The sequence below is a fragment of the Salvelinus fontinalis genome, chromosome 29 (assembly GCF_029448725.1).
Source record: "Salvelinus fontinalis isolate EN_2023a chromosome 29, ASM2944872v1, whole genome shotgun sequence".
NCBI lineage: Eukaryota > Metazoa > Chordata > Actinopteri > Salmoniformes > Salmonidae > Salvelinus > Salvelinus fontinalis.
In genome coordinates, this window is record NC_074693.1 from 31,149,661 (window position 1) to 31,176,098 (window position 26,438).

A 26,438-nucleotide genomic window follows, 5' to 3' on the forward strand; every position below is an offset into this window, starting at 1 on the left:
CTCTCTAGACCACACACTAGTCTCTCATTCACCTCTCTCTCTAGACCACACACTAGTGTCTGTCATTCACCTCTCTCTCTAGACCACACACTAGTCTCTCATTCACCTCTCTCTCTAGACCACACACTAGTCTCTCATTCACCTCTCTCTCTTGACCACACACTAGTCTCTCATTCACCTCTCTCTCTAGACCACACACTAGTCTCTCATTCACCTCTCTCTCTAGACCACACACTAGTCTCTCATTCACCTCTCTCTCTAGACCACACACTAGTGTCTCTCATTCACCTCTCTCTCTAGACCACACACTAGTGTCTCTCATTCACCTCTCTCTCTAGACCACACACTAGTCTCTCATTCACCTCTCTCTCTAGACCACACACTAGTCTCTCATTCACCTCTCTCTCTAGACCACACACTAGTCTCTCATTCACCTCTCTCTCTAGACCACACACTAGTCTCTCATTCACCTCTCTCTCTAGACCACACACCAGTGTCTCTCATTCACCTCTCTCTCTAGACCGCACACTAGTGTCTCTCATTCACCTCTCTCTCTAGACCACACACTAGTGTCTCTCATTCACCTCTCTCGCTAGACCGCACACTAGTCTCTCATTCACCTCTCTCTCTAGACCGCACACTAGTCTCTCATTCACCTCTCTCTCTAGACCGCACACTAGTGTCTCTCATTCACCTCTCTCTCTAGACCGCACACTAGTCTCTCATTCACCTCTCTCTCTAGACCGCACACTAGTCTCTCATTCACCTCTCTCTCTAGACCGCACACTAGTCTCTCATTCACCTCTCTCTCTAGACCACACACTAGTCTCTCATTCACCTCTCTCTCTAGACCACACACTAGTCTCTCATTCACCTCTCTCTCTAGACCACACACTAGTGTCTCTCATTCACCTCTCTCTCTAGACCACACACTAGTGTCTCTCATTCACCTCTCTCTCTCTAGACCACACACTAGTGTCTCTCATTCACCTCTCTCTCTAGACCACACACTAGTGTCTCTCATTCACCTCTCTCTCTAGACCACACACTAGTGTCTCTCATTCACCTCTCTCTCTAGACCACACACTAGTGTCTCTCATTCACCTCTCTCTCTAGACCACACACTAGTGTCTCTCATTCACCTCTCTCTCTAGACCACACACTAGTGTCTCTCATTCACCTCTCTCTCTAGACCACACACTAGTGTCTCTCATTCACCTCTCTCTCTAGACCACACACTAGTGTCTCTCATTCACCTCTCTCTCTAGACCACACACTAGTCTCTCATTCACCTCTCTCTCTAGACCACACACTAGTGTCTCATTCACCTCTCTCTCTAGACCACACACTAGTCTCTCATTCACCTCTCTCTCTAGACCACACACTAGTGTCTCTCATTCACCTCTCTCTCTAGACCACACACTAGTGTCTCTCATTCACCTCTCTCTCTAGACCACACACTAGTGTCTCATTCACCTCTCTCTCTAGACCACACACTAGTCTCTCATTCACCTCTCTCTCTAGACCACACACTAGTCTCTCATTCACCTCTCTCTCTAGACCACACACTAGTGTCTCTCATTCACCTCTCTCTCTAGACCACACACGTGTCTCTCATTCACCTCTCTCTCTAGACCACACACTAGTCTCTCATTCACCTCTCTCTCTAGACCACACACTAGTCTCTCATTCACCTCTCTCTCTAGACCACACACTAGTCTCTCATTCACCTCTCTCTCTAGACCACACACTAGTGTCTCTCATTCACCTCTCTCTCTAGACCACACACTAGTGTCTCTCATTCACCTCTCTCTCTAGACCACACACTAGTCTCTCATTCACCTCTCTCTCTAGACCACACACTAGTCTCTCATTCACCTCTCTCTCTAGACCACACACTAGTCTCTCATTCACCTCTCTCTCTAGACCACACACTAGTCTCTCATTCACCTCTCTCTCTAGACCACACACTAGTGTCTCTCATTCACCTCTCTCGCTAGACCGCACACTAGTCTCTCATTCACCTCTCTCTCTAGACCGCACACTAGTCTCTCATTCACCTCTCTCTCTAGACCGCACACTAGTGTCTCTCATTCACCTCTCTCTCTAGACCGCACACTAGTCTCTCATTCACCTCTCTCTCTAGACCGCACACTAGTCTCTCATTCACCTCTCTCTCTAGACCGCACACTAGTCTCTCATTCACCTCTCTCTCTAGACCACACACTAGTCTCTCATTCACCTCTCTCTCTAGACCACACACTAGTCTCTCATTCACCTCTCTCTCTAGACCACACACTAGTGTCTCTCATTCACCTCTCTCTCTAGACCACACACTAGTGTCTCTCATTCACCTCTCTCTCTCTAGACCACACACTAGTGTCTCTCATTCACCTCTCTCTCTAGACCACACACTAGTGTCTCTCATTCACCTCTCTCTCTAGACCACACACTAGTGTCTCTCATTCACCTCTCTCTCTCTAGACCACACACTAGTCTCTCATTCACCTCTCTCTCTAGACCACACACTAGTGTCTCTCATTCACCTCTCTCTCTAGACCACACACTAGTGTCTCTCATTCACCTCTCTCTCTAGACCACACACTGGTGTCTCTCATTCACCTCTCTCTCTAGACCACACACTGGTGTCTCTCATTCACCTCTCTCTCTAGACCACACACTAGTGTCTCTCATTCACCTCTCTCTCTAGACCACACACTAGTGTCTCTCATTCACCTCTCTCTCTAGACCACACACTAGTGTCTCTCATTCACCTCTCTCTCTAGACCACACACTAGTGTCTCTCATTCACCTCTCTCTCTAGACCACACACTAGTGTCTCTCATTCACCTCTCTCTCTAGACCACACACTAGTGTCTCTCATTCACCTCTCTCTCTAGACCACACACTAGTGTCTCTCATTCACCTCTCTCTCTAGACCACACACTAGTGTCTCTCATTCACCTCTCTCTCTAGACCACACACTAGTGTCTCTCATTCACCTCTCTCTCTAGACCACACACTAGTGTCTCTCATTCACCTCTCTCTCTAGACCACACACTAGTGTCTCTCATTCACCTCTCTCTCTAGACCACACACTAGTGTCTCTCATTCACCTCTCTCTCTAGACTACACACTAGTGTCTCTCATTCACCTCTCTCTCTAGACCACACACTAGTCTCTCATTCACCTCTCTCTCTAGACCACACACTAGTGTCTCTCATTCACCTCTCTCTCTAGACCACACACTAGTCTCTCATTCACCTCTCTCTCTAGACCACACACTAGTCTCTCATTCACCTCTCTCTCTAGACCACACACTAGTGTCTCTCATTCACCTCTCTCTCTAGACCACACACTAGTCTCTCATTCACCTCTCTCTCTAGACCACACACTAGTCTCTCATTCACCTCTCTCTCTAGACCACACACTAGGTCTCTCATTCACCTCTCTCTCTAGACCACACACTAGTGTCTCTCATTCACCTCTCTCTCTAGACCACACACTAGTCTCTCATTCACCTCTCTCTCTAGACCACACACTAGTCTCTCATTCACCTCTCTCTCTAGACCACACACTAGTCTCTCATTCACCTCTCTCTCTAGACCACACACTAGTCTCTCATTCACCTCTCTCTCTAGACCACACACCAGTGTCTCTCATTCACCTCTCTCTCTAGACCGCACACTAGTGTCTCTCATTCACCTCTCTCTCTAGACCACACACTAGTCTCTCATTCACCTCTCTCTCTAGACCACACACTAGGTCTCTCATTCACCTCTCTCTCTAGACCACACACTAGTCTCTCATTCACCTCTCTCTCTAGACCACACACTAGTCTCTCATTCACCTCTCTCTCTAGACCACACACTAGTCTCTCATTCACCTCTCTCTCTAGACCACACACTAGTCTCTCATTCACCTCTCTCTCTAGACCACACACTAGTGTCTCTCATTCACCTCTCTCTCTAGACCACACACTAGTGTCTCTCATTCACCTCTCTCTCTAGACCACACACTAGTCTCTCATTCACCTCTCTCTCTAGACCACACACTAGTCTCTCATTCACCTCTCTCTCTAGACCACACACTAGTCTCTCATTCACCTCTCTCTCTAGACCACACACTAGTCTCTCATTCACCTCTCTCTCTAGACCACACACTAGTGTCTCTCATTCACCTCTCTCTCTAGACCACACACTAGTGTCTCTCATTCACCTCTCTCTCTAGACCACACACTAGTGTCTCTCATTCACCTCTCTCTCTAGACCACACACTAGTCTCTCATTCACCTCTCTCTCTAGACCACACACTAGTGTCTCTCATTCACCTCTCTCTCTAGACCACACACTAGTGTCTCTCATTCACCTCTCTCTCTAGACCGCACACTAGTGTCTCTCATTCACCTCTCTCTCTAGACCACACACTAGTCTCTCATTCACCTCTCTCTCTAGACCACACACTAGTCTCTCATTCACCTCTCTCTCTAGACCACACACTAGTCTCTCATTCACCTCTCTCTCTAGACCACACACTAGTCTCTCATTCACCTCTCTCTCTAGACCACACACTAGTGTCTCTCATTCACCTCTCTCTCTAGACCACACACTAGTGTCTCTCATTCACCCCTCTCTCTCTAGACCACACACTAGTCTCTCATTCACCTCTCTCTCTAGACCACACACTAGTGTCTCTCATTCACCTCTCTCTCTAGACCACACACTAGTGTCTCTCATTCACCTCTCTCTCTCTAGACCACACACTAGTCTCTCATTCACCTCTCTCTCTAGACCACACACTAGTGTCTCTCATTCACCTCTCTCTAGACCACACACTAGTGTCTCTCATTCACCTCTCTCTCTCTAGACCACACACTAGTCTCTCATTCACCTCTCTCTCTAGACCACACACTAGTGTCTCTCATTCACCTCTCTCTCTAGACCACACACTAGTCTCTCATTCACCTCTCTCTCTAGACCACACACTAGTGTCTCTCATTCACCTCTCTCTCTAGACCACACACTAGTGTCTCTCATTCACCTCTCTCTCTAGACCACACACTTGTCTCTCATTCACCTCTCTCTCTAGACCACACACTAGTGTCTCTCATTCACCTCTCTCTCTAGACCACACACTAGTGTCTCTCATTCACCTCTCTCTCTAGACCACACACTAGTCTCTCATTCACCTCTCTCTCTAGACCACACACTAGTCTCTCATTCACCTCTCTCTCTAGACCACACACTAGTGTCTCTCATTCACCTCTCTCTCTAGACCACACACTAGTGTCTCTCATTCACCTCTCTCTCTAGACCACACACTTGTCTCTCATTCACCTCTCTCTCTAGACCACACACTAGTGTCTCTCATTCACCTCTCTCTCTAGACCACACACTAGTGTCTCTCATTCACCTCTCTCTCTAGACCACACACTAGTCTCTCATTCACCTCTCTCTCTAGACCACACACTAGTCTCTCATTCACCTCTCTCTCTAGACCACACACTAGTCTCTCATTCACCTCTCTCTCTAGACCACACACTAGTCTCTCATTCACCTCTCTCTCTAGACCACACACTAGTCTCTCATTCACCTCTCTCTCTAGACCACACACTAGTCTCTCATTCACCTCTCTCTAGACCACACACTAGTCTCTCATTCACCTCTCTCTCTAGACCACACACTAGTGTCTCTCATTCACCTCTCTCTCTAGACCACACACTAGTCTCTCATTCACCTCTCTCTCTAGACCACACACTAGTGTCTCTCATTCACCTCTCTCTCTAGACCACACACTGGTGTCTCTCATTCACCTCTCTCTCTAGACCACACACTAGTGTCTCTCATTCACCTCTCTCTCTAGACCACACACTAGTGTCTCTCATTCACCTCTCTCTCTAGACCACACACTAGTGTCTCTCATTCACCTCTCTCTCTAGACCACACACTAGTCTCTCATTCACCTGTCTCTCTAGACCACACACTAGTCTCTCATTCACCTCTCTCTCTAGACCACACACTGGTGTCTCTCATTCACCTCTCTCTCTAGACCACACACTAGTCTCTCATTCACCTCTCTCTCTAGACCACACACTAGTGTCTCTCATTCACCTCTCTCTCTAGACCACACACTAGTGTCTCTCATTCACCTCTCTCTCTATACCACACACTAGTCTCTCATTCACCTCTCTCTCTAGACCACACACTGGTGTCTCTCATTCACCTCTCTCTCTAGACCACACACTGGTGTCTCTCATTCACCTCTCTCTCTAGACCACACACTAGTGTCTCTCATTCACCTCTCTCTCTAGACCACACACTAGTGTCTCTCATTCACCTCTCTCTCTAGACCACACACTAGTCTCTCATTCACCTGTCTCTCTAGACCACACACTAGTCTCTCATTCACCTCTCTCTCTAGACCACACACTGGTGTCTCTCATTCACCTCTCTCTCTAGACCACACACTAGTCTCTCATTCACCTCTCTCTCTAGACCACACACTAGTGTCTCTCATTCACCTCTCTCTCTAGACCACACACTAGAGTCTCTCATTCACCTCTCTCTCTAGACCACACACTAGTGTCTCTCATTCACCTCTCTCTCTAGACCACACACTAGTGTCTCTCATTCACCTCTCTCTCTAGACCACACACTAGTGTCTCTCATTCACCTCTCTCTCTAGACCACACACTAGTGTCTCTCATTCACCTCTCTCTCTAGACCACACACTAGTGTCTCTCATTCACCTCTCTCTCTCTAGACCACACACTAGTGTCTCTCATTCACCTCTCTCTCTAGACCACACACTAGTGTCTCTCATTCACCTCTCTCTCTAGACCACACACTAGTGTCTCTCATTCACCTCTCTCTCTAGACCACACACTAGTGTCGCTCATTCACCTCTCTCTCTAGACCACACACTAGTGTCTCTCATTCACCTCTCTCTCTCTAGACCACACACTAGTCTCTCATTCACCTCTCTCTCTAGACCACACACTAGTCTCTCATTCACCTCTCTCTCTAGACCACACACTGGTGTCTCTCATTCACCTCTCTCTCTAGACCACACACTAGTGTCTCTCATTCACCTCTCTCTCTAGACCACACACTAGTCTCTCATTCACCTCTCTCTCTAGACCACACACTAGTCTCTCATTCACCTCTCTCTCTAGACCACACACTAGTGTCTCTCATTCACCTCTCTCTCTAGACCACACACTAGTGTCTCTCATTCACCTCTCTCTCTAGACCACACACTAGTGTCTCTCATTCACCTCTCTCTCTAGACCACACACTAGTGTCTCTCATTCACCTCTCTCTCTAGACCACACACTAGTCTCTCATTCACCTCTCTCTCTAGACTACACACTAGTGTCTCTCATTCACCTCTCTCTCTAGACCACACACTAGTGTCTCTCATTCACCTCTCTCTCTAGACCACACACTAGTCTCTCATTCACCTCTCTCTCTAGACCACACACTAGTCTCTCATTCACCTCTCTCTCTAGACCACACACTAGTGTCTCATTCACCTCTCTCTCTAGACCACACACTAGTCTCTCATTCACCTCTCTCTCTAGACCACACACTAGTGTCTCTCATTCACCTCTCTCTCTAGACCACACACTAGTGTCTCTCATTCACCTCTCTCTCTAGACCACACACTAGTGTCGCTCATTCACCTCTCTCTCTAGACCACACACTAGTCTCTCTCATTCACCTCTCTCTCTCTAGACCACACACTAGTGTCTCTCATTCACCTCTCTCTCTAGACCACACACTAGTGTCTCTCATTCACCTCTCTCTCTAGACCACACACTAGTGTCTCTCATTCACCTCTCTCTCTAGACCACACACTAGTGTCTCTCATTCACCTCTCTCTCTAGACCACACACTAGTGTCTCTCATTCACCTCTCTCTCTAGACCACACACTAGTGTCTCTCATTCACCTCTCTCTCTAGACCACACACTAGTGTCTCTCATTCACCTCTCTCTCTAGACCACACACTAGTGTCTCTCATTCACCTCTCTCTCTAGACCACACACTAGTGTCTCTCATTCACCTCTCTCTCTAGACCACACACTAGTGTCTCTCATTCACCTCTCTCTCTAGACCACACACTAGTGTCTCTCATTCACCTCTCTCTAGACCACACACTAGTGTCTTTCATTCACCTCTCTCTCTAGACCACACACTAGTGTCTCTCATTCACCTCTCTCTCTAGACCACACACTAGTGTGTGTGAATGAAGGAGATATTGCTATTACATGTAAACAGGACAAACACAGTGGTATTTAGACAGTGCTGCTTTGCAAGGACGATATTTACTACGAGGTCAGGAACATTGAAGACATTCCTAACTTTGGTTTCCCAGCCTCTCAGCCTATCCTGCCAGAACTAGAGGTAATTGTCTGTGTGGTAATGAATCCCTTTGGCATCCTGCATTAGCTATTCCTCCAAAGGATAAATATTGTACTTGGATGCAGTGCCTCTAGCTGCGATCTGCCTGGGTAACTTTGGAGCTAAGCCGCAGAGGATCGCTTAGAAACACAAGTTTCTCTCAAACAAAAGCATCTCACTGCCTGCCGCTTGGCTCCATACTGGGTGGTGATAGATCAGGTGACAAGTGTCAGCCAATTAGAGGGAAGGGAGGATTTATCGAGATGGATGACATCACCATCACTCTGAACAGCTCGATCCTGAATGAGTGTTAAGTGGTATTCTAACTGTACATATCAGCTACTGTCTTGACCTTTGTTGTCTGTTTTAAAAGGACTTGATAATGGAGACAGTAGGTCTGCACCATAGTGGACTCATCTTTGTATCATGGACCCATTCCCCCCACCCCCAGCTCTGTCATTACTGGGTTCTGCTGCCAACAGAGTAACTGATACAATCTGTCCCTGTGCTCCTGTACTCCTGTACTCTCTGTCCTCATACTTCTGCCCCCTTGGAGAGGAAGAGAGGAGACACACAAAACAGGAAGTAGTCATGCATCACTGTCAGTGGGACTTCTTGTCGATCTGTCATCATTAGTGCCAGTGTTGGCCCTTGAGTGAGCTCAAATCACACAGGATGGCACGGACATTAAAATATACTTAATAATTCACCACTCTACCACAGAAAAGTGGGAAGATGGTTCAGCTTTGACTCTAGGGTGAACAAGTCACCTTTCATGAAGACAACAAACGTTGTACTTTAATAGCCTCGCCATCTTTAAGACAAGACTTTTGAATGTTGCATCCCAACAGACAGTAGGTTCATCTTCAGACCATGCTGCAAGACAAGCCATGGTGAGGTTTTATCCCAAGCCTTCCCCTCTCTTTCCCTCAGTTGAATCAGGGCATGGTGGGGTTTATCCCAAGCCTTCCTCTCTCTTTCCCTCAGTTGAATCAGTGCATGGTGAGGTTTTATCCCAAGCCTTCCCCTCTCTTTCCCTCAGTTGAATCAGGGCATGGTGAGGTTTTATCCCAAGCCTTCCCCTCTCTTTCCCTCAGTTGAATCAGGGCATGGTGGGGTTTAATCCCAAGCCTTCCCCTCTCTTTCCCTCAGTTGAATCAGGGCATGGTGAGGTTTTATCCCAAGCCTTCCCCTTTCTTTCCCTCAGTTGAATCAGGGCATGGTGGGGTTTATCCCAAGCCTTCCTCTCTCTTTCCCTCAGTTGAATCAGGGCTTGGTGGGGGTTTATCCCAAGCCTTCCCCCTCTTTCCCTCAGTTGAATCAGGGCATGGTGGGGTTTTATCCCAAGCCTTCCTCTCTCTTTCCCTCAGTTGAATCAGGGCATGGTGGGGTTTATCCCAAGCCTTCCTCTCTCTTTCCCTCAGTTGAATCAGGGCTTGGTGGGGGTTTATCCCAAGCCTTCCCCCTCTTTCCCTCAGTTGAATCAGGGCATGGTGAGGTGTTATCCCAAGCCTTCCCCTCTCTTTCCCTCAGTTGAATCAGGGCATGGTGGGGTTTTATCCCAAGCCTTCCTCTCTCTTTCCCTCAGTTGAATCAGGGCATGGTGGGGTTTATCCCAAGCCTTCCCCTCTCTTTCCCTCAGTTGAATCAGGGCATGGTGGGGTTTATCCCAAGCCTTCCCCTCTCTTTCCCTCAGTTGAATCAGGGCATGGTGGGGTTTTATCCCAAGCCTTCCTCTCTCTTTCCCTCAGTTGAATCAGGGCATGGTGGGGTTTATCCCAAGCCTTCCTCTCTCTTTCCCTCAGTTGAATCAGGGCTTGGTGGGGGTTTATCCCAAGCCTTCCCCCTCTTTCCCTCAGTTGAATCAGGGCATGGTGGGGTTTTATCTCAAGCCAAGCTTTCCTCTCTCTTTCCCTCAGTGGTAGAACCACGGCACCGCAGCCCTCTAACAGAAATCTCATGACCAGACTGGCATATCTCTCTCTCGCGCTCTTTCTCGCTCTCCCTCGCTCACTCTCTCTCTCTCTTTATCTCTCTCTTTCTCTCTCTTTCCCTCTCTCTGTTCATCTCCCTTTCTCTCTCCCTCTCTCTATCTCTTTTTCTCTCTCTTTCTCCCCCTCTCTCTCTCTTTGTTCATCTCCCTCTCTCTCTCTCTCTACTTTCTCCCTCTCCCACCACCTCTCTTTCATCCCTCTCTCCCATCCATATGTTTTGTGAGGGAGGGAACTCAACCGTAACTGCTCTACGGTATGAGACTCCATGTTCTGTTCAGCTCGTGAGGAAATTATCACAATTACTGTCCGTTGGGCTTGACCAAACACAGCTTCCAAACAGAGCCTCCAAACACAGCCTCCTTTGTTTCACTTTGTTCTAGAGAAAAAGCGAGAGAGGGGGTGCATTTAAAGAGACAATATTATGAAGAAAGGGACAAATAAATGAGTGGATTCGGCTATTTCAGCCACACCCATTGCTAACAGGTGTATAAAATCGAGCACACGTCAACTGTAAGTGCTGTTATTGTGAAGTGGAAAGGTTGAGGAGCAACAACGACTCAGCCGTGAAGTGGTAGGCCACACAAGCTCACAGAACGGGACCGCCGAGTGCTGAAGCGGGTAGCACGTAAAAATCATCTGTCCTCAGTTGCAACACATACTACCGAGTTCCAAACAGCCTCTGGAAGCAACGTCAGCACAATAACTGTTCATCGGGAGCTTCATGAAATAGGTTTCCATGGACGAGCAGATTCACACAAGCCTAAGATCACTATGCGCATTGCCAAGCGTCGGCTGGAATGGTGTAAAGCTTGCCGCCATTGGACTCTGGAGCAGAGAAAACCCGTTCTCTGGAGTGATTAATAACGCTTCACCATCTGGCAGTCTGATGGATGAATCTGGGTTTGGCGTACGCTACCTGCCGAATGCATAGTGCCAACGTTAAAGCTTGGTGGAGAAGGAATAATGGTCTGGGGCTGATTCTGTGCTTCCAACTTTGTGGCAACAGTTTGGGGAAGCCCTTTCTGGGTTTCAGCATGACCATGCCCCCGTGCACAAAGCGAGGTCCATACAAAAATGGTTTGTCGAGATCGGTGTGGAAGAACTTGACTGGCCTGCACACAGTCCTGACCTCAACCCCATCGAACACCTGTGAGATGAATTGGAACGCCGACTGCGAACCAGGCCTAATTGCCCAACATCAGTGCCCAACCTTACAAATGCTTCTGTGGCTGATTGGAAGCAAGTCCTCGCAGCAATCTTACAACATCTAGTGGAAAGCCTTCCCAGAAGAGTGGAGTCTGTTATAGCAGTAAAGGGGGGGGACCAACTCCATATTAATGCCCATATTAATGCCCAGGATTTTGGAATGACATGTTCGACGAGCAGTGTGTCCACATACTTATGGTCATGTAGTGTAGGTACAGACTGGGTCACATAAAGATATGGTTTTCCTGTACAGGGAAAGGATAGATTAAAGAATGCCCATTCATGACAATACTTTATTTATAGTTTATAATGGTACTATATGAATTAATGAATTAATACATTTTTTGATTTTCGTGTCTGTTGGCAACCCAACCTTACGGGATTAATTAGCACATTGTTAAACAAATATCCATTCTTGACCATATGTTTACTGATTACTATGCAATGTACTCTACCACTACTGCATGTATCACTGGGGATGAGGAGATATCAGCACAGGTAGTATACAGATCCATCTTACTGCATTTTAACATTATAGCTACCCATGTGGCTAATGCACAGTCACACACCTGTTGTACATTTACCATTGGTAGCTAGCCTCCATTTGAGGTCTGCAACCTTGATCGCTAGCTGTTACTGCAGGTCCGCAACCTTGATAGCTAGCTGTTACTTGAGGTCTGCAACCTTGGTAGCTATCTTCTGCTTGAGTTCTGCAACCTTGTTAGGTGCATATACAGTAGCTACATGGTGCTCCACCTTTCCTCCGAAAGGTGACTCACCATTCTCTGTGTTACCCCCTCCTCTCCTCCCCACTCCTCCCCTCACCTCCCTCCTCTCCTTTCCACTCCTCTTCTCATCCCGTCTCTCCTCTCCTCCTCTCTTCACCCTCATCTCCTCTACCCCATCCACCTCTCTCCTCCCTCCTCCCCTCCCCCCTCTCGTCCCCCAGGGCCCTCCTCCCCACAACTCATACGCTGGTCTGCACAGTAATCAGATCCTCACCGTCAAGGTTTGTCCCTCCGTAGCTCTGATCTCCCAGCAGTCCTCTGGCTGTCACTCATGCTCTGCTGACCTTCCTGTCTCTCTCCACTGGACTACAGCTGCTGGGTCACCTCTGTCCTCAACCTTGACCTCTTACCTGGAACCTCACTCTGTCCTCAGCACCATTCTGTCTCTCCTGGAGAATGGAGGGAAGCTGCAGCCTGTAATCTGTCCCTGACTGATTACATCACTGATTTATTTATTTTTCTCTGTTTTTCTTTCCCTCTATCTCTTTATCTCTCTGTCTCGTTCCCTTTCAATACTCTGCTCTGCACCCTCTCTGGGGTCTATTCTCCGCTTCCCTCTCTTCCTTCTCTTCCCTCTCATCCTTCTCTTCCCTCTCATCCTTCTCTTCCCTCTCATCCTTCTCTTCCCTCTCTTCCTTCTCTTCGCTCTCTTCCTTCTCTTTGCTCTCTTTCTTCTCTTCCCTCTCTTCCTTCTCTTCACTCTTCCTTCTCTTCGCTCTCATCCTTCTCTTCACTCTCATTCTTCTCTTCGCTCTCATCCTTCTCTTCGCTCTCTTTCTTCTCTTCCCTCTCTTTCTTCTCTTCCCTCTCATCCTTCTCTTCGCTCTCTTTCTTCTCTTCCCTCTCTTTCTTCTCTTCCCTCTCTTCCTTCTCTTCGCTCTCATCCTCTTCCCTCTCTTTCTTCTCTTCCTTCTCTTCCCTCTCTTCTCCCTCTTCCTTCTCTTCTCCCTCTTCCTTCTCTTCCCTCTCTTCCCTCTCTTCATTCTCTTCCCTCTCTTCCCTCTCTTCCCTCTCTTCATTCTCTTCCTTCTCTTCCTTTTCTCTCTTTTTTCCTATTGTCATCTGTTCTCCTGCTTCAGATGGTCTTTCCCCGCTATGACCATGGCTTTATGTCTGGTGACCAGTCCAACTTCCAGAGACGCTTAATAAAGGTACCCCTCCACTAAGGCATGTGTGGACCTCTAACCAGCTTTAACACTTTCACTGCTGGTTGATATCTCTCATTCACTGCTGGTTGTTTATATCTCATTCACTGCTTGATATCTCTCACCCTTTTCTTCATTATCTCTCTCTCTGTTGCTTCCTCACACTTCCCCAGCTCTCTGCTGCTGTCTCAGTTCATCCATCTCTTCATGCACACATTATTGGATGTTTATTTCAGGAGGTGCTGTGTTCATTTTTATGTGTGTATGCTTGTGTTTTCCTATGATGCCTGTTTTGAAACATGGCAAACCAGTAGAAACCCTCTCTGAGGAGGACTGCAGGGCCACATGTTAGAGAGACTTTAGGAATGTGTGCTTTTCATTACATTGGGAATAGAACAGCTTTGCTAATGATCTACACAGGGAAACAGGCCTAGAGTCGGGTGGGTGAAGACCTGGAGAGTATCAGTCTAAATGAAAAGGCCCTTCTCTCACATCTCACCACAACACACAGGATCAGACCATCACATTCAGTATGTCTGTGAGAGAGAATGCTGGGAATATCCATGTGAATACCATGAGAAGACTCTGGTTAAAGCAATGGATCCAGTTAAACAAGAACAGAGCAGGGAAACACTAGCATGATGAGGGTCTACTTTAGGCATTATATTACTTGACCACAGTCTGAAAATACTGCTGTGGATTTTCCTTAGTGGGATTGTGCTAATTGTGTTAAGGGAAGTTAAAAAGTACCGAGGAGGGAAGTATTTGCCATGTAGATTGTATTTCCATTGGTTAAACACCCTTTCATGCGAGGTGGTTCCTTTTGGCTAGATCAACCGCAGGAAGAAATGAAACACTTAATTTCACAGTTCAGTTTATGTTGTATTTAATACTTAGTTAACACATCTCGTGCCTGGGAGAGAGAGAGTGTGTGTGTGTGTGTGTGTGTGTGTGTGTGTGTGTGTGTGTGTGTGTGTGTGTGTGTGTGTGTGTGTGTGTGTGTGTGTGTGTGTGTGTGTGTGTGTGTGTGTGTGTGTGTGTGTGTGTGTGTGTGTGTGTGTGTGTGTGTGTGTGTGTGTGTTGGTAAATATTGTAATTTTTTCCATATTTGTTGGTTTGCCTCCATCTTTCGCTCATTCCTTTTATCTTTCTTTGCCTCTCTCTTATCCCTCTGATGTGTCGTCCTGCAGGGTGACCAAGGGTCTCCTGGCCCCAGAGGCCCTCCTGGAAACACGGGAAAAGACGGGCCCCGTGGCCCGGCTGGAGAACAGGTGACAGCATTACCTTACACACAAATATCACACACACCTACAGGTAAAGTTGGAATATACACATACCCCCACGTATACACACAATGGTTTCACATACACCCACATACACCCACATACACACACATATACACACAATGGATTCACATATACCCACATACACCCACATAAATCAAATCAAATCAAATGTATTTATATAGCCCTTCTTACATCAGCTGATATCTCAAAGTGCTGTACAGAAACCCATCCTAAAACCCCAAACAGCAAGCAATGCAGGTGTAGAAGCATGGTGGCTAGGAAAAACTCCCTAGAAAGGCCAAAACCTAGGAAGAAACCTAGAGAGGAACCAGGCTATGAACACATAACTTTCCATTGTGTCTATGGTTCTCTCCTCCCTCTCCTCGGTTTCTCCTTCTATTTACCATCACTGTGTTCTCTCTTAGTTCCAGCTGATGATGGAGAACTAGGTTACCACCATTAGTTTCTGGTCACTCCAACACCTCAGTCATCAATAGCTGTGTCGACCACAACTGTGTTGATCTGGTCGTGTTGACCACAGGGGTGCGACAGTGATGGGGAGTGATGGGGAAGGGTCTACTCTGAGTGCAGAGACCCCACGTTGACCGAAGCCTACTGTGCGCCAGCGAGCTGCGGTTTACCTAAAATAGCCCAAAATAGGCCTCTTCTGGTTTCTGTAAGAGAAGGCCACAATGTGATCCAGCTAGTCTTAGTCTCTCCCAGCCTTCCATACTCCCCCCCCCCCCCCCGCCCCAGCCCTGTCACTCTGTGCTCCTGTAACAGATATGACACTCTCTCTGGGTTCACCAACAGCTTCCCTGCCTCGCCAAACAATAGCTCTTTCGCCTTAGGCTGTCACTGTTTCACTGTTTTAACTTTAACCCAGCCTGGGTTTGGTTAATCTACAACAACAGGCATAAACTGTGGTTGGAGGGCAGGAGGGGTTAAGGTTAACTTGTGTTTATCCAAGATCAGCACTGTTACCCATATTTGCATTTGGCATGGTGTCGAAGCTGGTCTTGAATGAAAAATGTCAGTAAGAGAGGGCATTTATTTAACCTAGTCCTTATTTAATGTACTTTCTGAATTCATTAAAGGAGTTGCAGAACACAAATCAGCAAAACAAAGCAGGGTGGTAGCCCTGTCCATGTTGAAGTCAGACGTGTGAGAAACACAGTGAAGGAGAGCTGTGTTCCCTGAGTCAATTTGCTCTCTCTCTCTCTCTCTCTCTCTCTCTAATGAGGAGGGTTTAAGGTCAGAGGGCCAGGGACATGCTGTCTACCATGTCATCAGATAACATAATAAGGGGAGGATGGTAAAGGTGAGAGGGCAGAAGACTTGGGAAACAGTTTGCCCAGTGGCATCGAAGGGCAACAGACTGGAGAGGAGAGGGGAATAGTTATTGTTGATTCAGAAACTATTAGACAATAGGGTCCAAAGGTGAAGAGAGAGGGGGAGTGTGTGTGGTGGTCTGTGTACGTGCGTGCACCCGTACGTTTAGAGAGAGAGGAAGGAAGCCACAAGGAAGCCACAACACATTCCTCTTCTCAAGTAGGCATTGGAGAAAATGGGAAATATGAGGAGAGAGTTAGTTAGTTAGACTAACCTCACATTCTAGTATGTATTACAGTAGAGCATTAAGTGTTGGGAGTAGAAAAACAGAGAACAGACCTGAGAGACCTAAAAGACCTGAGAGACCTGAGAGACCTGACTGTCTGTCTGTCTGAGAGGCTGCTTATACAACATCCCCAAGGCCAACTCTCCTGACCTGGCCTCTCCATGGACGACTTCAACACACATGGTTCTCTCTTGACCTGGCGTCTCCATGGACGACTTCAACACACATGGTTCTCTCTTGACCTGGCCTCTCCATGGACGACTTCAACACACATGGTTCTCTCTTGACCTGGCCTCTCCATGGACGACTTCAACACACATGGTTCTCTCTTGACCTGGCCTCTCCATGGACGACTTCAACACACATGGGTCTCTCTTGACCTGGCCTCTCCATGGACGACTTCAACACACATGGTTCTCTCTTGACCTGGCCTCTCCATGGAGGACTTCAACACACATGGTTCTCTCTTGACCTGGCCTCTCCATGGAGGACTTCAACACACATGGTTGAACACACACCAAGCAACACACCAAGCATACAATACATCTACCTGGAACACACACACAAACACACACACACGCACACAATCAACAGCTTTATTTAACGGATTTATTGTAATCACCACTGGGTTCCAGACAATAATTTCTAAAGACATTCTGTATTTGATGGGGTATGAAGTAATAGAATGTCTACTGATAGAGAAAGAGGCTTGTTATGCCCATGTACGTCACAGTTCATTTTAAACAGAGGTACAGTTATTTAACAGACACTCTTATCCAGAGCGACTGACAATAGTGAGCACATAATTCTTTTCATTTTTTTCCATACTCATCCCCCGTGGGAATCAAACCACGACCCCGGTGTTGCAAGTGGCATGCTCTTTCAACTGAGCCACATGTTGAAGTCAATTTAACCAGTGACATCAATACGGGATCAGAGCTTTCACCTGGATTCACCTGGTCAGTTTATGTCATGGAAAGAGTAGGTGTTCCTAATGTTTTGTACACTCAGTGTATATGGCTCTGGGTAGATGGAGCCAAAAACAGCTCAACATACTGTACATAGCAGGCACCTAACCATAACGGTAGGTTGATAGAGCACTGACCTCTAGTGGCTATTCCTCAGAATACACAGTATCTATGGCAATCCTGATGTGTGATTTTCTGCTCTGCTGTCCACAGGGTTTCCCTGGTCGCGATGGTATGGAGGTGAGTCTTGATTGTTATACACATTTTAATGTTTCTTTGTGTTTTTGACTGTTTTACTAGTACACAAACATGTTATATAGCACTGTACCTAGAGTCGTGTTATTTAGTTTTGTGTACTAGCAGTTACAGAAGAGTTTAGAGATGATGCAGCAACTACATTCGTCATTCACAGGGCCATGCAGGGTCACCTGGAAAGCCAGTAAGTCTCCAAGTTCCTACACACACTACATAGCACAGTGGTACACATATAAGCATATATAGTACACTTTAAATACATGAAGTTTATACCTGCATAGATGCCTATGTATGCAATGAGGTAGACGCTGGAGTATTGACCTTTGTTGACCCCTTTGCACGCTCAGGGTGAAGATGGTGAAGCAGGATACGCAGGACCACAGGGACCCCCAGGGTCAAAGGTGATGATGCTAACGCTAACACACCTTCTCTTTTGATCTCTGTCAGACTAGCAACAGACCACCTGTGTTTTATTATCTTATTATCTTCTCTCTCTATCTGGCCGTCCCTGCCTCTCATATCTCTCTCTCTTTCTAGATGTCCCTGCCTCTCATATCTCTCTCTCTTTCTGGCCGTCCCTGCCTCTCATATCTCTCTCTCTCTTTCTGGCCGTCCCTGCCTCTCATATCTCTCTCTCTTTCTGGCCGTCCCTGCCTCTCATATCTCTCTCTCTTTCTGGCCGTCCCTGCCTCTCATATCTCTCTCTCTTTCCGGCCGTCCCTGCCTCTCATATCTCTCTCTCTTTCTGGCTGTCCCTGCCTCTCATATCTCTCTCTCTTTCCGGCCGTCCCTGCCTCTCATATTTCTCTCTCTTTCTGGCCGTCCCTGCCTCTCATATCGCTCTCTCTTTCTGGCCGTCCCTGCCTCTCATATCTCTCTCTCTTTCTGGCCGTCCCTGCCTCTCATATCTCTCTCTCTTTCTGGCCGTCCCTGCCTCTCATATCTCTCTCTCTTTCTGGCCGTCCCTGCCTCTCATATTTCTCTCTCTTTCTGGCCGTCCCTGCCTCTCATATCTCTCTCTCTTTCTGGCTGTCCCTGCCTCTCATATCTCTCTCTCTTTCTGGCCGTCCCTGCCTCTCATATCTCTCTCTCTATCTGGCCGTCCCTGCCTCTCATATCTCTCTCTCTTTCTGGCCGTCCCTGCCTCTCATATCTCTCTCTTTCTGGCCGTCCCTGCCTCTCATATCTCTCTCTCTTTCTAGCTGTCCCTGCCTCTCATATCTCTCTCTCTTTCTGGCCGTCCCTGCCTCTCATATTTCTCTCTCTTTCTGTCTGTCCCTGCCTCTCATATCTCTCTCTTTCTGGCCGTCCCTGCCTCTGATATATCTCTCTCTCTTTCTGGCCGTCCCTGCCTCTCATATCTCTCTCTTTCTGGCCGTCCCTGCCTCTCATATCTCTCTCTTTCCAACCGTCCCTGCCTCTCATATTTCTCTCTCTTTCCAACCGTCCCTGCCTCTCATATCTCTCTCTCTTTTTGTCCGTCCCTGCCTCTGATATATCTCTCTCTCTTTCTGTCCGTCCCTGCCTCTGATATATCTATCTCTCTTTCTGGCCGTCCCTGCCTCTCATATCTCTCTCTCTTTCTGGCCGTCCCTGCCTCTCATATCTCTCTCTCTCTATCTGGCCGTCCCTGCCTCTCATATCTCTCTCTCTTTCCGGCCGTCCCTGCCTCTCATATCTCTCTCTCTTTCTGGCCGTCCCTGCCTCTCATATCTCTCTCTCTTTCTGGCCGTCCCTGCCTCTCATATCTCTCTCTCTTTCCGGCCGTCCCTGCCTCTCATATCTCTCTCTCTTTCTGGCCGTCCCTGCCTCTCATATCTCTCTCTCTTTCTGGCCGTCCCTGCCTCTCATATCTCTCTCTCTTTCTGGCTGTCCCTTCCTCTCATATCTCTCTCTTTCTGGCCGTCCCTGCCTCTCATATCTCTCTCTCTTTCATTCCTCCTTCTTCACTTGTTTCTGTCTGGAGTTTATCGCTCTTAACAGGTCTTGGGTGGGCAGCATGATTCTTCAGAAATACATCAAACACATAGCTTTCTCTCTCATTTGTACTCCCTTCATCTCTCCCTCTTTTTCTCTCACCATCTCTCTCTTCTCTCTGGTCCGATGTCCTGCCAGCCTCTAGCCAGTCCTAACCCTTCTCCCCTGGCCCAGTGATGTCATAGGGTATTTTAATACTGCAGAAACCCCAGCTGCCGGCCACTTGGCCTCTCTATCAGCTACAGGGCGCAACATGAAGTGTGTGTGAACACACTCCTGGGACACATAGCTGTCTGGCAGTGAGTCGAAGCGAGCTGATGTTTGTGGTTACTGAAGTTGTTATCGGGAACAAACTGCTCTACTCCAGCTCAGAATGTAGCAAGGGATAGATGAAGGCCTACTGGACAGGTCTGGCCTCTCTACAGCCTGTAACACATGTCTACTACAGGCCTGTTCTATGGTGTTTATCCCTCTCAGTTCCTCTGGTGTTGTCCTTTACCACTACCCCTTTCAGCTGACATTATACCACTACAGAACGAGTTGACTATAACAGGCAATCCTCCTACAGTTTAGGATATAGTCACATCTCTTATTGTGAAGTGGCTTTCTAGCCCCTATGCCTCTGTCCTCTGTGTGAACAGGGCCAGGCTGGTGAGAGGGGCATGGACGGACTCCCTGGGTTTAAGGTATGAGACCTCTAGATATAATAAAGATTGTTTCTTGTGGTCACAGACAATACATTTGGGTTTGTGTGTATTTTGTAGGGAGATAAAGGAGATATCGGAGAGCAAGGAGCCCTGGGAGACATGGTAGATATACACAGCCTATTAACCCACCAAAGATCAGTTAACTGTCACCTAACTTCTGATGTTATTGTATGCTTCTAAGTCTCCCCTCTCTTTGTTCCTCTCCTCTCAGGGTTACCCTGGTGAGAAAGGGGTTCCAGGCTCTACTGAGGTCATTGACTTCAATGGGAAGCTGCTAGAAGCCTTCCAGGTGAGTCCTCCCAGTCAGAGATGTAGACAATATACCTGGTGTGTTCCTCAAAAAGAAAATCAAAAAGAAAGGAGGACCAAGGCACTCTTCATTAAATAAATTAAAATGCCTTTATTAGTATGGCATGTTCAATAGAAACAAAGTTGTTAAAAACCGACGCGTTTCGGCTGCATGGCCTTCGTCAGAGAGTACTGGTTGGTGTGTACCTGGTGTGTATTTGAAGGTCCATAGACTCTCCTAGATAGGCTTGCAAAATTCAGTTAGCATTCCCAACATTCCCTGGTTTTCCGAAAATCACAGTTGGAATGATTTCTGGAAGCCCTGTGAATTCTGGGAAAGTTTAATTTTGAAACTCTACTCCTGGAGTATATTCAGACAGACTTAACATGCTGCTGTTCCTCCCTGACAGGCCATCCAGACCATCAGTGTCAGGGTAATCCACTGTCACTGCATGGTGTTGTAGATGTTGTCATCTGTGACTGATACTTAGACATAGGCATATACACTCATACAAGTGAGTGTGCCCCCACACACATACATTACACGTGCACACAAACACACACCCACACACACACACACACACACACACATGAGTGTACACATGTAACTTCTTAGACCAGTGTGAATATCCCCTGTTCGTTTCATCAGACATATTAATGTCATTACTCTGTCACCACAACTAACTCCCTCTATTGACCAGATACATGTAACCAAAGTCTCCCACTACCATCCACTATCAGCTCATGATGTATGATCTTAATTTGAGCCAGTTTGCTACAGCAGGACAATTATTATGCAGCAACAGGAAATGGGGATTATAATTCATGGACATTTGTTTAGGGGTTGATACATTTTTCGTAAGGGAAAGTCAAGTTTGAAATTTCAAAGTGTAAATTACAAACTTTAGAAGCCTTTTTAGTCCTCAAATACACAATGAGTTTAACATTTCCTGCATTGCAGTAAAGTTCTCCTGGAAGTAGGGTGATCACATTAAGATCCTACATCTGTACAGGACGCAACACTAAGCCACCATAAATACCTTCCAGCTGCAACACAATATCTGATTTTACATAGCCCGAAGTGACGTTTTTAATCATGCAGAATCAGAACATCCTTCATTGCATTGTGCTATTGTTGCCTCATAGGATATGCGGCTTGAAATGAACCCTGGTATGTGGTGGTTTGATCTGTGATGTTGGTTGGGTTGAAATTTGAATGATATAATACCCTGTTTACATTTTATTACTCAATCCAGTTGGGACACATAGTAAAGAGAGAAGGGGGCAGGGGGGTCTTGTAACTCATTTCACATTCTAGACACAAAGCTCTCCTCTTCATACAGAGAGGCCTTTCACTCCGTCATGCAGGGCCCCATGCTACATGCTAATATCAGATCCCTATCTCTTCAATGGCATGTGGTTCTGATTAAAAACCACTATACACATGGGTCCCTGGAGACCAGGTCTAGAGTAGGCCCATACAGATGAGCTGGTCACAACATGGACCTGAGATCTGATCAGTGCTCTGAAACCTATCTACCTCAGTTTACATGCTCTCTCTTAATAAGGTTTGGAGAGTCCAACCTTGGGAAGGTGAACTCTGTCCCAACCCAAATCAGTTGTTAATCATTTCACCATAAAGATTCCATCCGCTGTAATATTTAAGTGATGGACTTGGTAGTAAACATTGTGTGGCTCTTCAGAATTTATTCATTTATTTTTACGGCTTTCAAATGATCTGTGTGGGTGGCTGTCGTTTCAGAAGATGGAGCAACTTGAAACAATAGTTGTTCGTAAATCTTTTCCGTTGCCATGGTTTTGGTGGAGCACAGAACTTAAACCTGGTAGAGAGGGAGAATCACCATCTATTATACACCTCTGGGAATGAATATGATTTCCATCTTTTATTGCTTCAAGACCACGCCGTGCTCCAGAGAGTACACACAACCGCTGCTTTGTGGCGGAGGGGACCAGGGGGCATGATGGAACCGACCTGTCGCTCATCTCTAACCGCCACAGGAAGGACCATGGGCTCCACATCCTTAATCCAGAATCCAGAAATAGAACCATGCGTTAGCCCCAGCCCTGGGGTCAGCCGTCTCATCCCTTACCCAGGAAACCATCCATGCTGCATTGAGAGAATGTCAGTCTGAGTCCAGCGTTTCCATTCTCCTGTCCTGAGTGAGTTACTCCATCCTGCCCCATTAAAGTCTGTGGTGAGGAGAGGTTAGGATGCTATGGATGCTAATAGTGCTGGCTAGGTCTACTGCGACGTGTATGGGGTTGTTTTAGGTTTACTGCTGGTGGGTGGTGGTGGAGGTATTTGGTGTGTGTGTGTGTGTGTGTGTGTGTGTGTGTGTGTGTGTGTGTGTGTGTGTGTGTGTGTGTGTGTGTGTGTGTGTGTGTGTGTGTGTGTGTGTGTGTGTGTGTGTGTGTGTGTGTGTGTGTGTGTGTGTGTGTGTGTGTGTGTGTGTGTGTGTGTGTGTGTGTGTGTGTGTCTTTCCAGGTCAGTGCTTTGTTTCCCTACATCCAAAGCTAAGTCAATATCATGGCTGTGTGTTAGTGCTTCAATTAGTATAATGATTACTAAGGACACTGAGGACAACCTCCTGGGCTTCAGGAGGAAGGCCAATGGAAAATTGGACATTCATGCTGCGGGTTTTGGAGTCTAGTCAGACTGGCCGGACCTCAACGACCTGTGCAACAGGACTGGAGTGACGGTCAGGTGGACATGGACTGATATGCAAACTCAACCAGTGACTGCCTCTGATGCAGTTGTGGCAGATTGCGGTGTTGTTGTGGAGGCTTCTGTCACCCATGATGGAACATCTCATCCTACATCCAGGACAACACTCCTTGGTATCAGACGGATGCAGCTATAGCAACACTGGACCGGCCTGAGGCTCCAGGGGAAACTCGTTGCTCTGGACTGTGCTGACCACTCTTTCTCCCATTCCATGTGCCAGAATGCTGCCATTGGCAAGGATATTCTCAACTTTAATATTAAGGCGAGGCTGCAAGTTCTACCAATAAAATATAATCTAGCACTCTGGTACCCTACAAACCATGAACCATTTTGTATTCTACATGAGTCAAATGTAATGGAGTCCATTGCCCATGTTGGGAAAAGCTGTTGTTCATACAATGATTTGTACAATGCTAGGCATGACCTGGTTTGATGTTGATGATGCTGTGTTTTCCTGTGTGCCCAATATTTTTTTTATTTTTTTTTATTTATTTAACCTTTATTTAACCAGGTAGGCAAATTGAGAACACGTTCTCATTTACAATTGCGACCTGGCCAAGATAAAGCAAAGCAGTTCGACACATACAACAACACATAGTTACACATGGAGTAAAAACAAACATATAGTCAATAATACAGTGAAAAAGATAAAAAAAATAAGTCTATATACAATGTGAGCAAGTGAGGTGAGATAAGGGAGGTGAAGGCAAACAGATATATGTATAAATAAATAAAAATATAAAAAGGCCATGGAGGCGAAGTGAGTACAACACAGCAAGTAAAATAAAAACTAAAAAAAACACTGGAATGGTTGGTTTGCATTGGAAGAAAGTGCAAAGTAGAGACAGAAATAATGGGGTGCAAAGGAGCAAAATAAATTAATAAATAAATACAGTAGGTAAAGAGGTAGTTGTTTGGGCTAAATTGTAGATGGGTTATGTACAGGTGCAGTAATCTATGAGCTGCTCTGACAGCTGGTGCTTAAAGCTAGTGAGGGAGATAGGTGTTTCCAGTTTCAGAGATTTTTGTAGTTCGTTCCAGTCATTGGCAGCAGAGAACTGGAAGGAGAGGCGTCCAAAGGAAGAATTGGTTTTGGGGGTGACTAGAGAGATAAACCTGCTGGAGCGCGTGCTACGGGTAGGTGCTGCTATGGTGACCAGCGAGCTGAGATAAGGGGGGACTTTACCTAGCAGGGTCTTGTAGATGACCTGGAACCAATGGGTTTGGCGACGAGTATGAAGCGAGGGCCAGCCAACGAGAGTGTACAGGTCGCAGTGGTGGGTAGTATATGGGGCTTTGGTGACAAAACGGATGGCACTGTGATAGACTGCATCCAATTTATTGAGTAGGGTTTTGGAGGCTATTTTGTAAATGACATCACCGAAGTCGAGGATTGGTAGGATGGTCAGTTTTACAAGGGTATGTTTGGCAGCATGAGTAAAGGATGCTTTGTTGCGGAATAGGAAGCCAATTCTAGATTTGACTTTGGATTGGAGATGTTTGATGTGGGTCTGGAAGGAGAGTTTACAGTCTAACCAGACACCTAGGTATTTGTAGTTGTCCACATATTCTAAGTCAGAGCCGTCCAAAGTAGTGATGTTGGACAGGCGGGCCGGAGCAGGCAGCGATCGGTTGAAGAGCATGCATTTGGTTTTACTTGTATTTAAGAGCAGTTGGAGGCCACGGAAGGAGAGTTGTATGGCATTGAAGCTCGCCTGGAGGGTTGTTAACACAGTGTCAAAAGAAGGGCCAGAAGTATACAGAATAGTGTCGTCTGCGTAGAGGTGGATCAGAGAATCACCAGCAGCAAGAGCGACATCATTGATGTAAACAGAGAAGAGAGTCGGTCCAAGAATTGAACCCTGTGGCACCCCCATAGAGACTGCCAGAGGCCCGGACAACAGACCCTCCGATTTGACACACTGAACTCTATCAGAGAAGTAGTTGGTGAACCAGGCGAGGCAATCATTAGAGAAACCAAGGCTGTCGAGTCTGCCAATGAGGATGTGGTGATTGACAGAGTCAAAAGCCTTGGCCAGGTCAATGAATACGGCTGCACAGTATTGTTTCCTATCGATGGCGGTTACGATATCGTTTATGACCTTGAGCGTGGCTGAGGTGCACCCATGACCAGCTCTGAAACCAGATTGCATAGCGGAGAAGGTGTGGTGTGATTCGAAATGGTCGGTAATCTGTTTGTTGACTTGGCTTTCGAAGACCTTAGAAAGGCAGGGTAGGATAGATGTAGGTCTGTAGCAGTTAGGGTCAAGGGTGTCCCCCCCTTTGAAGAGGGGGATAACCGCAGCTGCTTTCCAATCTTTGGGTATCTCAGACGACACGAAAGAGAGGTTGAAGAGGCTAGTAATAGGGGTGGCAACAATTTCAGCAGATAGTTTTAGAAAGAAAGGGTCCAGATTATCTAGCCCGGCTGATTTGTAAGGGTCCAGATTTTGCAGCTCATTAAGAACATCAGCTGACTGTATTTGGGAGAAAGAGAAATGGGGAAGGCTTGGGCGAGTAGCAGAGGGGAGGGCAGTGCTGTTGTCCCGGGTAGGGGTAGCCAGGTGGAAAGCATGGCCAGCCGTAGAAAAATGCTTATTGAAATTCTCAATTATAGTGGATTTGTCGGTGGTGACAGTGTTTCCTATCTTCAGGGCGGTTGGAAGCTGGGAGGAGGTGTTCTTATTCTCCATGGACTTTACGGTGTCCCAGAACTTTTTTGAATTTGTGTTGCAGGAAGCAAATTTCTGCTTGAAAAAGCTAGCCTTGGCTGTTCTAACTGCCTGTGTATATTGGTTTCTGGCTTCCCTGAAAAGTTGCATATCACGGGGGCTGTTCGATGCTAATGCAGAACGCCATAGGATGTTTTTCTGTTGGTTAAGGGCAGTCAGGTCAGGAGAGAACCAAGGGCTATATCTGTTCCTGGTTCTAAATTTCTTGAATGGGGCATGCTTATTCAAGATGGTGAGGAAGGCATTTTTAAAAAATGACCAGGCATCCTCTACTGACGGGATGAGATCAATATCCTTCCAGGATACCCCGGCCAGGTCAATTAG

At 46.9% G+C, this 26,438-nt stretch overlaps 1 protein-coding gene across 1 annotated transcript in view; it reads left to right on the forward strand.

Moving 5' to 3' along the window:
* The window catches only part of col23a1a (collagen type XXIII alpha 1 chain a), a 343,709-nt gene that overhangs the window by 286,578 nt on the left and 30,693 nt on the right, over positions 1-26,438 (forward strand). The window contains exons 10-18 of the mRNA XM_055889037.1: positions 13,472-13,543; positions 14,728-14,808; positions 17,623-17,649; positions 17,822-17,848; positions 18,012-18,065; positions 20,283-20,327; positions 20,406-20,450; positions 20,560-20,637; positions 21,047-21,070. Of these exons, the coding sequence (XP_055745012.1) occupies positions 13,472-13,543; positions 14,728-14,808; positions 17,623-17,649; positions 17,822-17,848; positions 18,012-18,065; positions 20,283-20,327; positions 20,406-20,450; positions 20,560-20,637; positions 21,047-21,070 (453 nt within the window). The remainder of the gene's footprint in view (positions 1-13,471; positions 13,544-14,727; positions 14,809-17,622; positions 17,650-17,821; positions 17,849-18,011; positions 18,066-20,282; positions 20,328-20,405; positions 20,451-20,559; positions 20,638-21,046; positions 21,071-26,438) is intronic.